Source organism: Rhagoletis pomonella, unplaced genomic scaffold (genome assembly GCF_013731165.1).
Source record: "Rhagoletis pomonella isolate Grant_MI unplaced genomic scaffold, Rhpom_1.0 Rhpom_scaffold_00001, whole genome shotgun sequence".
Taxonomy (NCBI): Eukaryota; Metazoa; Arthropoda; class Insecta; order Diptera; family Tephritidae; genus Rhagoletis; species Rhagoletis pomonella.
The window spans coordinates 48,913,731-48,926,493 of NW_023458555.1; the positions used below are offsets into that span (position 1 = coordinate 48,913,731).

The window sequence follows — 12,763 nt, forward strand, 5'->3', positions numbered from 1 at the left end:
AAATACGGACGCGTCCCAGTTCGAGTACTTAATGAGTTCAAATTACCAATCAAACTCCGAAGAGGAACTTTACTGAGGCAGTGTCGAGAGGTAGAGGCAATTTTCCACTGCCAAAGGTTACCTAAAAGAGATTCCATTGGCGAGAATGACATTTCGGACGAGATCAATGCATGGACAGAATGGTTGGAAGGAAAATACCAGCACAAGGTTAAGGAACTTCTCCGCAGATACTCCAGCATATTCCACAAGGACGGCAACAAACCAGGCAGGACTATTGTGGTGAAACATCGCATTGATACTAGTGTTGCAAGTGTTTCATTTGCAAACGTGCCACAGTAAGCCAAATTATAAAATAAATGAGCGAAAGTGGTGTGATCGAACCATCAGCGAGTCCATGGAGTTCGCCGGTAGTACTTGTGAAGAAGAAGAATGGTCAAATGCGGTTCTGCGTAGACCACCGGAAACTAAATGATGTGACAAAGAAGGACAGCTATTTACTTCCCAGGATCGATGATACCCTTGACTCGTTAAGTGAAACAAAGTGGTTCTCAACACTCGACCTTAGGAGCGGTTATTGGCAAGTAGACTTAGTGGCGACGACAAAGAGAAGACAGCTTTCAGCGTTGGAGTGGTCTTTGGCAATTCACGGCGATGACCTTTTGATTATGCAACGCTGCTGCCACTTTTGAAATACTTATGGACTATGTGCTTAAGTGACTGCAGCGGAAAACATGTTTGGTGTATCTAGACGACATTATCGTGTTGGATAAAAGCTTTGAGGAACACCTGACTAATTTGGAAGAAGTTTTCCAGAGGATAGCTGACTCTGGTCTGAAACTAAGTCCTAAAAAGTGCACACTGTTCAAGAAGAAGGTGAACTACTTAGGTCACAAGGTGACAACGGAGAGCATCTGCACTGCGAATGAAAAGATAGAAATAGTTAAGGATTAGCCAAGACCCAGGAACCTGCGTGAACTACGAAATTTTCTTGGGCTATGCATCTACTACGGTCGATTTGTTCCGAACTTCGCCAGCGTTGCTAATAGCTTTCATGAGCGCTCTAGGAAAAATAGAGCTAGAGGTTGCGCTATAGAAGGCGTACTGTCGCAAGTAATTGATGGACAGTATAAAGTAGTTGCCTACTATAGCCAGTCGATTGGAAAACCAGAGAGGAACTACTGCGTAACTTGAAAAGAACTACTAGGGTGGGTGCAGTGTGTCAAACATGTCCACAAGTCCCTCTATGGACGCAGCTTTGAAGTGGTTACTACAGTTCAAGAATCCAGAAGGACAGCTAGCTAGGTGGATTGAGAGACTGCAAAGTTATGACTTCGCTATTGAGCACCGCAAGGGAAGTGTCCACGGAAATGCTGATGCCATGTCCCGGAGACCATGTAGCCTGGAATGTAAACACTGCTCAAAAGCTGATGCCAAAGAAGACATTATTGACATCCGGATAACGAAAAAAAACAACAGCGGAAGACTGGAAGGCAGCTACTAAAGTGTCAGCAGGAAGGTCCAGATCTGGAGCTATTGATGCATGGAGATGGACAGACGGCCAACTAAGGAACAAATGGCTGCGGAAAACCCTATGGCAAATGCATACTGGGCACAATGGAACATCTTATAGTTAATATCTGGCTGTTTGCATATGGTATGGGAAACTTAAGATTTCCAGAGCTCCCGCAACCTAATAGTAGTTCCAAGAGTAAGAATTTCAGATGTACTCAAGGAATTTCACAATGACCCTAGTTGAGGGCACCTGGAAATCAAGAAGACCCTCGAGAAGATTAAACAGTGGGTTGGTTGTCGGCAATCAGTCGAGATAGGGTGTACCTATGGAACTGCACTCTGGCGGTGTTCCAAGAGGTATGCCAGATAGTGGGTATCCGAGCAACTACTCTTCATCCCCAATCAGTGGAATAATTCAACCGAACCCTGGAATAGTATTTGCGGAAGGTCGTCGACAAGAATCAGAAAGATTGGGATGTCCGTATTTCCTTGCTCCTGATGGAATACCGGTCAGCAGTGCATGAAACCATGGCTGAAACTCCTGCCAAGGTAATATTCGGCTGTGAACCCCGTTTACCTAGTGACCTGAAGTTTGGAGTAAGTAGTGATGCAAGAAGAATTGTGAAAGAGACGTCCAACATCCTGGAGGAAGAGCTGAGAGAGATACATGCTCTAGTGAGACAACGTACGCAAATTATGAGTGGCAGGATAAAATCCAGGTACGATAAGGCGATTAATTCCGAAGGTTCCAAAAAAGTAGATTTGGTGTTGCTGCACCATCCTCAACGGAGGAAAGTTTTGTCCCAAAAACTACAATGCAACTGGGAAGGTCCGTATAAGGTCGTCAAACGGCCGAATGACATAGTGTATCGAATGCAGACCGTTGGGAGACCAAGAAACAAGATGAAGGTGGAATGGTCTGTAGCGTTTGTAACAGCAAGTATAACTGAATGTTCCAGGAATGACGTAGAATATTCGACAGCGAGAAACGTTGATGAATACTGCGAACATCGAGCGAATGGGCGATACTGCCGTACGTAACTTGGCACGTCAAGCGCCAAACAAATGTCAAAAATCCCCATGCCCGTACAGTTTGTATAGCATCGCACAATAAGGCGGCGCTAGCGCCAGCAAATGCCATTTTCATTTTTTACAGCGCGTTACGTGTTGAAGTTGGATGCAGAAGACGGAAAGAAAGAGAAAGGACAAAAAGTTATTTCACTGTCGCTATTTATCATGAACGAAAGGTACAAGATCACGTAAGAACAAGAGAGTGAAAAAGGTGGATTTTTGAGCGAGTTCTATGCCATCTTCTTTCTTTGGAAAACGAGCGAAAATTAAATAAAGCAAAGAAAATAACGAAAGCCAAAATTAGCCATGATGCAATAATACAAGGTGTTATCAGTTGGCAACTTCTCGCTCTAATTCCGCCATATTGACTGCCTTACGTGAAACAGTGTTACTTCTTTAACTATTCTTTGCCCATTAATATAGTTGAATGTTTTTTTTTATTTTTTCTCAGTATACACACTCTGTTTTCTTAAAAAGGTATTTTGTCTTATTTTATTTCATTTCATAACGAATATACTATAAAAAAGCAAATTTTGTTTAGGAGAAAATGTGAAATTTTATATTTTTCCCCCATATAGGGATTCATTTCTTCCCGTTTTTCTTCTCATTCTACTGAGCTAAGGCAGTATCAAATCGAGCTGTCACAACTGATACCACCTTGTATTATTATTAGCTTAAAATAAATTCGCGGCATAGTATTAGGCGCAGTAGTAAAGGCAATAGTCAGCCGCTGAGTTTTGTCAGTGGTGTGGGAATAGGGCGCTTAAATAAAAGTGTAAAATAGTGATGCTTGTGTAAACTAACTCTCAGCTGACGAACCCGAAACTTTTTTCTCAAACCCATTAACAAATACAACGCCGCGTTCTTACGAAATCTTGTATTTTTGGTTCATGGGTTTTTATAGATTTACGTTCTTTGCAAAAACCAAATTACTAAAAGAATTAAGGTATGGCATCCCTGCTGTTATCAGTGACATTTCTACTGGAAGTAAACAGCTGATTTTTAATCACTGTTTGTTTGTGAACATAACGAATCTCAAATTAACTAAAAAACGCCGAAAAATTACTAGCATGCCTGAATTTACAGTGAATTTAGTACTTAGTGATATTGAAGGCACAACGACCTCCATCAGTTTTGTAAAGGTTATCATAAGCTTTATCAGTAGCCATATTTTCCAAATTTTTGCTCACAAAGAATTTTGAATATTATAGGATGTGCTCTTTCCCTACGCAAAAACTCACACTAAAGCATTTCTGGAGGAAAGATGGCCTGATGCAGAAACACAACGTATCGTCCAGGATTTGCGCAAGCTGCCACAATATAAGGAATATTTTGGAGGTGGCGATGAACAACCAGCCGCTTCCGCCGGAAACATTGCTAGTTTTGTGAATTTCCTTATTGAAAAAGATCTCAAACTTGGACCACTGAAAACCCTGCAGGGGCTAGTGTGGGAGAAAGGATATGCAAGCGGCAATATTAAAGGACAGTAAGTAAACTTTTAAGTCCAGCTATTGCAAATTTTGAAACATATATCTTCGCGGTTCTAGAGTTTTCGCAGATGTTCCGGGGGCATTTAAACGTTGGCATGAGGCTGGCATAAGCATTGCAATTTATTCTAGTGGTAGCGTTAAGGCGCAGCAGCTACTTTTTGGTCAAACAGAATTTGGGAATTTACTAACGTATATTAGCGGTCATTATGACACTGCCATTGGTCACAAGCAAGAGAAGGAATCGTACGTCAATATAGCGAGTGACTTGGCATTATCTAGTAAAGACATACTGTTCCTAACTGATGTAGTTAAAGGTAAAAAAACCTGTATGTTCGCTATGTATATTACTAAAATCCGTCCATTTTACAGAGGCTGAAGCAGCTCGCGATGCTGGAATGCAGGTCGTCATACTTAATCGTCCCGGCAATGCACCATTGACTGACGATGACAAAATTGCATTTACAATAGCGGATACTTTTGACAACTTAAAGATAAATTTAAAATAATAATTGAGGCTACGTAATTACTTCTTAAAAACCAAATCAAGGAATATTTTCTACTTATCATATAGTATATGTAACTATTATTCCGTAAGGAAAACTTTTATTTCTTAACACTACTTAGTATCTACTTAGGTCTGCTTTGTTTGCATATATTACCTACAAGAATGCTCTATCTAAACTAGATAATTCATCGCCACTGTCATTTTGTGTTTGCGGAGCCTGCGTTTGTTCCGCATGTTGTTTTCCATCAGATTGCAATGATTTTCTCCTCACCGCCGTTTGTGTTGCACTTCGCGAATACACTTTTGAACTACCACCATACATTTTTTGTAGTATATTTAGTTTGTTACTCCTTTGACTGCATTCACTCTCAACTCGCTCACGAGTGTACACTTTTCTACGACTATCGGCGCTTTTACTACGCGCTTTGCGTTGATTGGTTTGGCAGCAGTGGCTGGCACCCTCACGCTGACATGTATGTGTTAATTTTCCAATATGAGGACCCCAAAATGTGGCACCTTCCAAAAGAAGTGGTGCTGATTTTACGCGCTGACGCATTAATTCCATGTTCAGCTCGTATTCGCGTTTCTGCATTTCCTGTTCCGCTTTGCGGGTGGCTAAACGCATGGACAGTATCTCTTTGTGCGACTCACTAAAATGTGGAATGATGTAAATCAGTATGTTTTTCATTTCCATTATATGTAATCTCGCTTACTTGAGGGAAAGTGATTTCCACGCTGGCGTTTTGCGTACTTCCCAATCGAATTGTGGCGTGCTATCGTGGTATGTGCAGTTGTTTTGCAGTTCCTTCAGTTTCTTTTTCGAAACTTCAACTCTTAAAGTAGCAGCGAGGTTAGGTCTGGCCACCGGATGTACAGGTGATGGAGTTGAATTCTATGAATATTGAATTTTTTAAATGCAGAATGAATTCAATAAAAAAGGTAATTAATAAAAGCATAAAGCGACTTATTGCATCCAACGCCATATACATATATATAAACTTACGGAAAATACCTTTAGACTTTCCGTTTTCGTGCCCAAGTTAAAAATTGAAAAAGGCACTTTAAAGTCCCTCTGTTGCCTTTTCTTCTTTCTTCCACCGTTCGAGCGACTTGAAGATTTCACGGAAGTTGTTTCACTACTTGGTGGATCGATAACAATCTTCGGAGGGATGCTCTCGGGCGAAGTACTATGGGAAGTATAATTATTTTAGCACTGTTATTCAGCCTTTTTTCTTTCATTTCACTCATACATGCTTGTTTTCTGTGCGAAATAACTGCTGAATTTGGAAGGCGTGCGATTTATAAGAATTTGAGTTTCAGAAACCTTATCCACCGGATGTTTTATTTCTGTATCTTCGCTTACTCGGCTATCGGCGATGCTATTAATGTCATTAAAAGAAAATGATTTTCTTAAAAACTTCCGAAGACTCGTGTTACTAGCTTTGGAATTCGGACGCATATTGTCTTCAGGCTTTTTGTAGAATTCACGAATGCTTGATGCGCTAGGTTTATTTGGTAGTCTGTACGGATTTATATTAGAGCCATATGTATATGTTTGAGGTACTATAATGCATTACTTATCTGTGCTCTTTTCCAAATCGCTGCCTTCTTTAATGTTTGGGTTAACTTTAGTTGTTCTAATTTTTGATTCCGTATACGCGGCAAATGAATGACGTTGTTTGAGCTCGTCTTCAAAGTCTTTTAAAGTTTTTTGGAATACCTTTACTTCATCCTCAAACTCTTTGTTATAACTGTGAAATTTGTTTATGTATAATCATGGTATAATTTCACCGTACATCATAAAATGAAATAAAATAAAATAAATAAAATGAGACAAGAGAACGAATAAAACTCCTCACTTCTTTATTACGCTATGCTTGGTAAAGTCTAATTTATGCGCATTGCTGATAGGAGTTTCTGACGAACAGTGCGGATTTGAGTAACCTTGACTTTTAATCTTTCCAGCCTTCTTTTTGCTACTACTTTTGCCGGTAGACGGTCTACTCTTCGGCTGCTTACTCGACTTCCCCCGCTGGATGTTGATAAAATGTGAAGATACAGAGGATGTCGTGCTGCTTGACTCCACCACACATGATTGCGCCGTTTTGGTACGCAGCTCACAGCATGTGGACCGCAATGTATCAAGAGTCGAATAAAACTCTTCATTCGGTAGATGATTTATATCGCAATAATCTAAAATTTGGGATGTGTAAATATTCTACATTACATCAAATGCATTTTCGTACCTGGTATGCTGTCGTATAGTTTAGCCAAAGAACGTATTCCACTGTTACCCGCCATTGTGTCTACATTTTCAAATTCACTTGTTTTTAGCGATCTATTTGCAGCGCTTAACGGTGTTGCCGCCAACCGTCCTAAATACATTTTTGGTCGATTATATATTGGTGCAGGACAATTATTGCATGGATCGATTGGAACTTTCAGACATGAATGTAAAAAGGATCTACTAGTATGTGTATTCATGCTGCTTATACTTTAAAGTTCTTACGATAACTTATTGGGTTTGCTGTTTGTATATTAACATAATGTACAAATATTTTCGTTTTTGCTATTATCTGTGCCGATTACTTTTTCTTTATTTTCCCTGATTTATCAATAGTTCCAGATAATCTGTTTATGTTGTTTTATTGGTAGTCAACGTAACCAAGGTTGGTTAGTTTTGTTTGAGTACCCGCCTTTATTGTTATCCATTATACGTTCGTTTGCTATTAACAACAAAGCTGTTATAATAATGATAAGCAGCAAACTGGTGATGGAATGTTGATAGGATTGTGCCCAACGACTTGTGGAGTTCAAAGTAATTCGTTGTGTGTATGTTTAGATTGGAGCATGTATGCACTTGCAATGTAATTAACTTGTGATAAATACGCATTGATAGCTCCAGGAAGTTACCAGCTAAACGTATACATCCTTAAATCAGTATTATGTATCTACTCTTTCCAAGAGGCAGCGACAATTTGGTTGCCGTTTCTGACATCCAATAGGAAGTTTACGGTCTAGCCAGGTAATCCGCTTAAATAACTTAAGTATAAATATTGGATCAACGTTTTTTTAAATACTCCAAATATAGCTGCGTCCATACCATAGAAAATCGCTATCTAATCTTGAGGCGCTAGCGCCGGTTTCAGTATTTTTTTTTATTGTAGACCGGGTATATGTTTAGTTTGAAGGGCAGGGTGATCAAATTTTCATCGATTACCGGAAATTATTTTCCGGCGGAAACAGTGTTATCGAATATAACGATTTACGGAAATCAGACGTAAGAACTCACCATTGAAACCCATTTAAACTCTGTGCCATTACTTGTTAGAAAATTACTTTGAACGAAGTATTGTATGAGTTGAAAGGTAAAGGCTTGAAAAGATTTAAAGCTTTTGCTTTAATTTCGTACATTTTTAATTAAATCTATACACCATTCCTCGACATACAACTCTGCAAATAAACATGGAAATTCACTGCAACCCTGGGTTGGACTACTCATTCACTGAACAACCTCAACTGTTTTGCCAGCAGTCTTCTCGTGAATTTCTTGGCGTTTGGTTTGTTTTTGTGAAAATTGTTTCAAATGGTGATTGTACAAAAATAAAATTGTGAAGTTGTTAAAAAGTATTAAACGAAAAAGTGGTTGCAAACGTAAAGGGTACGGTTTAGTAAGTGGCCCACCTATTTCGGGGTATTGCGTCCAAAGGGGTGACCCGATCCAAAAAAAAATTGCACACACTTGTAGCCAAGGGTCTACCCATTACTTTAACATCCACTATTGTAATTTTCGGTCACTAATTTATTTACAAATTGGGTTTGAAATATGCCCTTTTTTGTAAAATTCGGAAAATAGCTCACATTTATCACTCCTATTTTCCTTAAAGCAGCCACTTCACTAATGCATTTTTATATTCCCCTTCACTTTAAACTTTATTCGACTTGTTACAACTTTCTTTATTACTTTAATTTTAATCTATCAATCACAATTTATTAAATAAAAACATCTTCAAAACCACGCGTTTGCCTTTGGTTGCATATGCACATTAAATGGTGGCGTTTAGCTGTCAAACTGCTAAATATACAAGAAGGATGAGAGACAAAAGAAAATATGATATAACCCAGTCAGCATTAAAAATATAAACCTTTCCATGGAAAATATGTATTTACTGTCCCTGTGGCTCCTTTCGCTGAGGGTTATAATCCCTAAGTGCGGCCGAAGGCCGCCTACGCAGAAAGGTGTTCTATGCAAAAGGTGTTCGGCCCCCTTTCTTTGGCACCACAGAAAGGAGAATTCTACTGCCTGAGGGTTATAATCCCTAAGTGCGGCCGAAGGCCGCCTACGCAGAAAGGTGTTCTATGCAAAAGGTGTTCGGCCCCTTTTCTTTGGCACCACAGAAAGGAGAATTCTACTGCCTGAGGGTTATAATCCCTAAGTGCGGCCGAAGGCCGCCTACGCAGAAAGGTGTTCTATGCAAAAGGTGTTCGCCCCCTTTTCTTTGGCACCACAGAAAGGAGAATTCTACTGCCTGAGGGTTATAATCCCTAAGTGCGGCCGAAGGCCGCCTACGCAGAAAGGTGTTCTCTGCAAAAGGTGTTCAACCCCCTTTCTTTGGCAACACAGAAGAGAATTCTACGTAGTGAGGGTTATAATCCCTAAGCGCGGCCGAATATTTCTATCTGTCGCTTTTTTCTTAATTTCACAATATTGTTAGTTAATTTTTTCCCCATCATTTTTTTTTTCAAATCGCCTGATAACCAACTTGGGATAATTTCTTTTATTTAAAAATCCCACGTTTTTCGTTAGTTGGGTTATATTCCACTTGAAACTGCTCAGTTTGCCTCGGAAAATTACGTTTTTACCCCATTTTCAAACGGTTCCTTAGGGGTCTGTGGGAGGTCCCCAAGGGGGGGTGGGGCTTTTCGTAAAGTGGCGACTGTCCCCTTTCGAATGAGGGGAGTTTGGGGGGTCCCGCCCCCTCCCCCTCCGCCCCCCACCCCAAAAACGGTGGGCCAATAACTAAACATTTCCCGCTTCAGCTGGTGTTTATTGTTCGCAACAGTCATTGCGACTTAAGGTTAATGCTTACTTTGATTGCGTGGTTGAGATTTCATAATATAACTTGTAAATAAATAAAATTAATAAAATGTGATGAACTAATATGCATTACATAGTATAGGAATGGCTAAATTCAACTCTTTGTTACCAGCAAATTGTTGACTGCGTTGGCAAAATCTCGAAAATACATTTATATTTTAGTGACGATGATTCATTTCTTGGCCACTTTAAAAACTGCTTAATTAACAATTTCATCAGGTGCGCATTTAATCATATACAATAGATTTAACTGATTATGCATTTCGAATAGGAAATGAGTACCCCTTGCGTTTTAACACTTGCAAATCAAAGAAGTCAAGTTGTGGGAGATTTACTACACATTTGTGTACTACCTACTGAAAGATATACAAGGAGTAATGGTTAAGTGTAATAGCCTATTTCCACCAAAGGCTTAACTCAGAGCTCAGAGAAGTTCAAATAATTCCGACGCAGGGTGATCGGCAAGGTTTTTTTTCCTAAGTTTTGCCTTTTTCCTTTCGTTTGCTTCAACTTAATTGGTGGAATTACCCCTTCGAGTAGTAATCTCCGTTTTTTCAAACGGCATAAACTGCAGTTAAGGCTTGGTGGAAATAACTACCAACTATAGATTCGTTTTTAAAAACAATGATATTTACTAAAGACGTTGGTACTAATAACATAAGAATTTATAACAAGTCATTGAACTTTTAACTAACCAACCGTAAAAAGCGCCTATATGGGAGGCTAAGTGGTTCATATTTGTTCTTCACCATGCGCTGCCTATCACTCCCAGCAAACAATTAGGTTTTATATACATTTGAGAATGATTTGAAATCATAGCCTTTCTCAAATGTCAAACGTTTGAAAATGTTCTGATATTGATTTGAAACTTACAGCTTTCTCAATAAAAAGGGGAGTTGGATCTCCAGTAGAGAATATGGTTAACTCTCAAATCAATTTCTAAGGTTCAATTCAATTGTACTTCAAATGTGAAAATTAAATTTATTATAGGAAATGTATATTTCATATTTATTTTTTCTTCGCCATCTTTCTTCAAATCAACGTCAAATGTAAAATTTAAACCTTTTCAATTTGAGAATCATTTGAGAAAAATTGAAAGAAATTTCTCTCAAAAGTTTTAAACTGTGTTTGCTGGGCTGTTCAAATTGGTTTACTCTTTTGACCGATCGCCTAGAGCTGCTTGATTATGCGCTTTATTTCTCAAATTGGAGCAGCATATACGCCTCTAAGAAACAATTGAAAACAATTGCGAATTCCTCTTTGTTATCAGCGAACATGATAAGAATACTTAATATAAAACAACGCAAAATTTAGTATAATAAAAGTAGTGTGATCCAATTCGTTTATTGCAAATTCAAAGCAATTTAGGTATGTATAATCACACATCCCAGTGGATAATTTCAGGAGTTAAAAGCCCTCGCGAAAGGCCTTCCTGAGAGTCAAGAGGCCTTCCACTCTACATTCCTTTCTCCTTTCTATTTTGTATGGAGTGGCACAAATTGAAGGGCTTCTTCTTTCGCTACCCGTGGAAGGCCTTCCAGAAAAGCTTTCATAGGATGTACTCTTCAGAAGGTCTTTTGGAGGAGTTCTTTTAAAGTTGCTTTAATTTTTTAAATTTTTCATCTTTGAAGTTGTTGCTTAAGGTTTATATCAAATATGTGTTATTGCAACTTAAAGTGTTTATTGAAATTCCTTTGTAATGCTAAGTAATATAAATTTATGCATTTATGGATAAGCCCTTCTAGATGTCATGCAAAGTAGCGCTTTTTTCAGCCCTTCTTGGGTAGGTCTCTTAGAAGAAGGCCTACCTAAATTATCTCTGGGATAAATCTATTAGGTGTAATGTACCTACATATACATTAGTATTGCCGCGATCCAAAAAAAGAAATAAAAACTGCCAAAAACGTCCATTAAAATAAGGAAATTATTTAACGGACTTTAATAAGTATAACGAAATATGTTTGGAGTTAAATTGGTAATGGGAGTAAAAAGTAGGGACAATCTAGCACTGCATTTTCTCCTTAACTGCATTTCTTTGAAGCTTTCAAGATTTAGACTAAGGATGGAAACTGCGCAGGCTTTACCGATGTAACTACTGAACAGATTCAGACGTGAATTTTTTGTCGAAAAAAAAATAGTTCACACTAAAACATTTTTTCTGCGGGGTTGTGGTGTGTGTATTCAAGCAACCACAGACATTCAGGGACCTACAGTCGGGTCTACGTAACTGGAACGACCCAGATTTATATTTGGCCAAGGACTGTCACTCCAGCAACAGCGCTGTTCTACATCGTCTCCGAACGAAAGATTGTTTATGTAGAAACTTTTTCATGCCAGATATGCACTCGGATGCTGGCCCTTGCCTGCCGAGAGGCGACTGTTATTAGAAATAAACATCGATGTAGTGAAAACCTGTAACGACTCGGTCGCCACACAGTAAGAAGAAATCACTTTCAGGTCTATTCTGCGCTGGTAACATAAATTTTATAACCGGTAATTAAAGTGTCTGTCAATTTTTAAACCATTTTCGCATTCGGTGCGCTCTTGTAACCGGTAAATTTTGTTATCATCTCATATGCTGGTAACAAAATATTGCCCCGTGAAATATGCAATACAAGAATTTCCACAAATCTTCATAGCTGAACTGCTGAATATTTTCACTGCATTACCAACGTACCTAAAATCGCGGTGACAAGAAGTGGTAACATTTTTTGGTAATACAATTTTCCGGTCACAAAATCTTCGGTAACGTGCAGAATAGACCTGTTAATGTCAAAAAAAGCTGCCAACACCTAAGATCTCAACTCGATTTTGTTCGGTATTTTGTTAAAATGTTCCTTATTATATTTAGTACGCCTTTTTGGCATAGTACGAAAATAATCTCCATAAATTTATCTGCCCTTCAAATACAAATTTTGTTTTCAAAAAATGTATTTGAATTGCAGATAAAATTTAAAATTACTTCAGAAAATTTAAAATTACTTCAGAAAGAATCTAAACGATGACCGACAGTTGAGGCAATTTTTGTGTTGGAATGAAGAAAATTTTAAAATTTCTTCCACAATTATTTCACAACAATACGTTCAT

At 38.6% G+C, this 12,763-nt stretch overlaps 3 protein-coding genes across 4 annotated transcripts in view; 1 reads left to right on the forward strand and 2 right to left on the reverse strand.

The window, feature by feature from the left end:
* Window positions 1–12,763, reverse strand: part of LOC118745691 (putative cysteine proteinase CG12163) — a 73,125-nt gene that overhangs the window by 55,952 nt on the left and 4,410 nt on the right. The gene's annotated exons all lie outside the window — the stretch shown is intronic.
* On the forward strand, window positions 3,578–4,615 carry LOC118745703 (enolase-phosphatase E1-like). Its single transcript, XM_036479317.1, has 4 exons — window positions 3,578–3,725; window positions 3,795–4,069; window positions 4,131–4,387; window positions 4,443–4,615. The coding sequence occupies exons 1-4, from the start codon at window positions 3,654–3,656 to the stop codon at window positions 4,577–4,579; spliced, it is 741 nt and encodes a 246-aa protein (XP_036335210.1). The 5' UTR covers window positions 3,578–3,653; the 3' UTR covers window positions 4,580–4,615.
* LOC118745720 lies at window positions 4,696–7,252 on the reverse strand. Its single transcript, XM_036479339.1, has 7 exons — window positions 6,825–7,252; window positions 6,438–6,771; window positions 6,156–6,329; window positions 5,829–6,098; window positions 5,591–5,765; window positions 5,292–5,470; window positions 4,696–5,228 (listed from the first exon to the last, which is right to left on the reverse strand). Exons 1-7 carry the CDS (start codon window positions 7,060–7,062, stop codon window positions 4,733–4,735), a joined length of 1,866 nt encoding a protein of 621 aa, XP_036335232.1. The 5' UTR covers window positions 7,063–7,252; the 3' UTR covers window positions 4,696–4,732.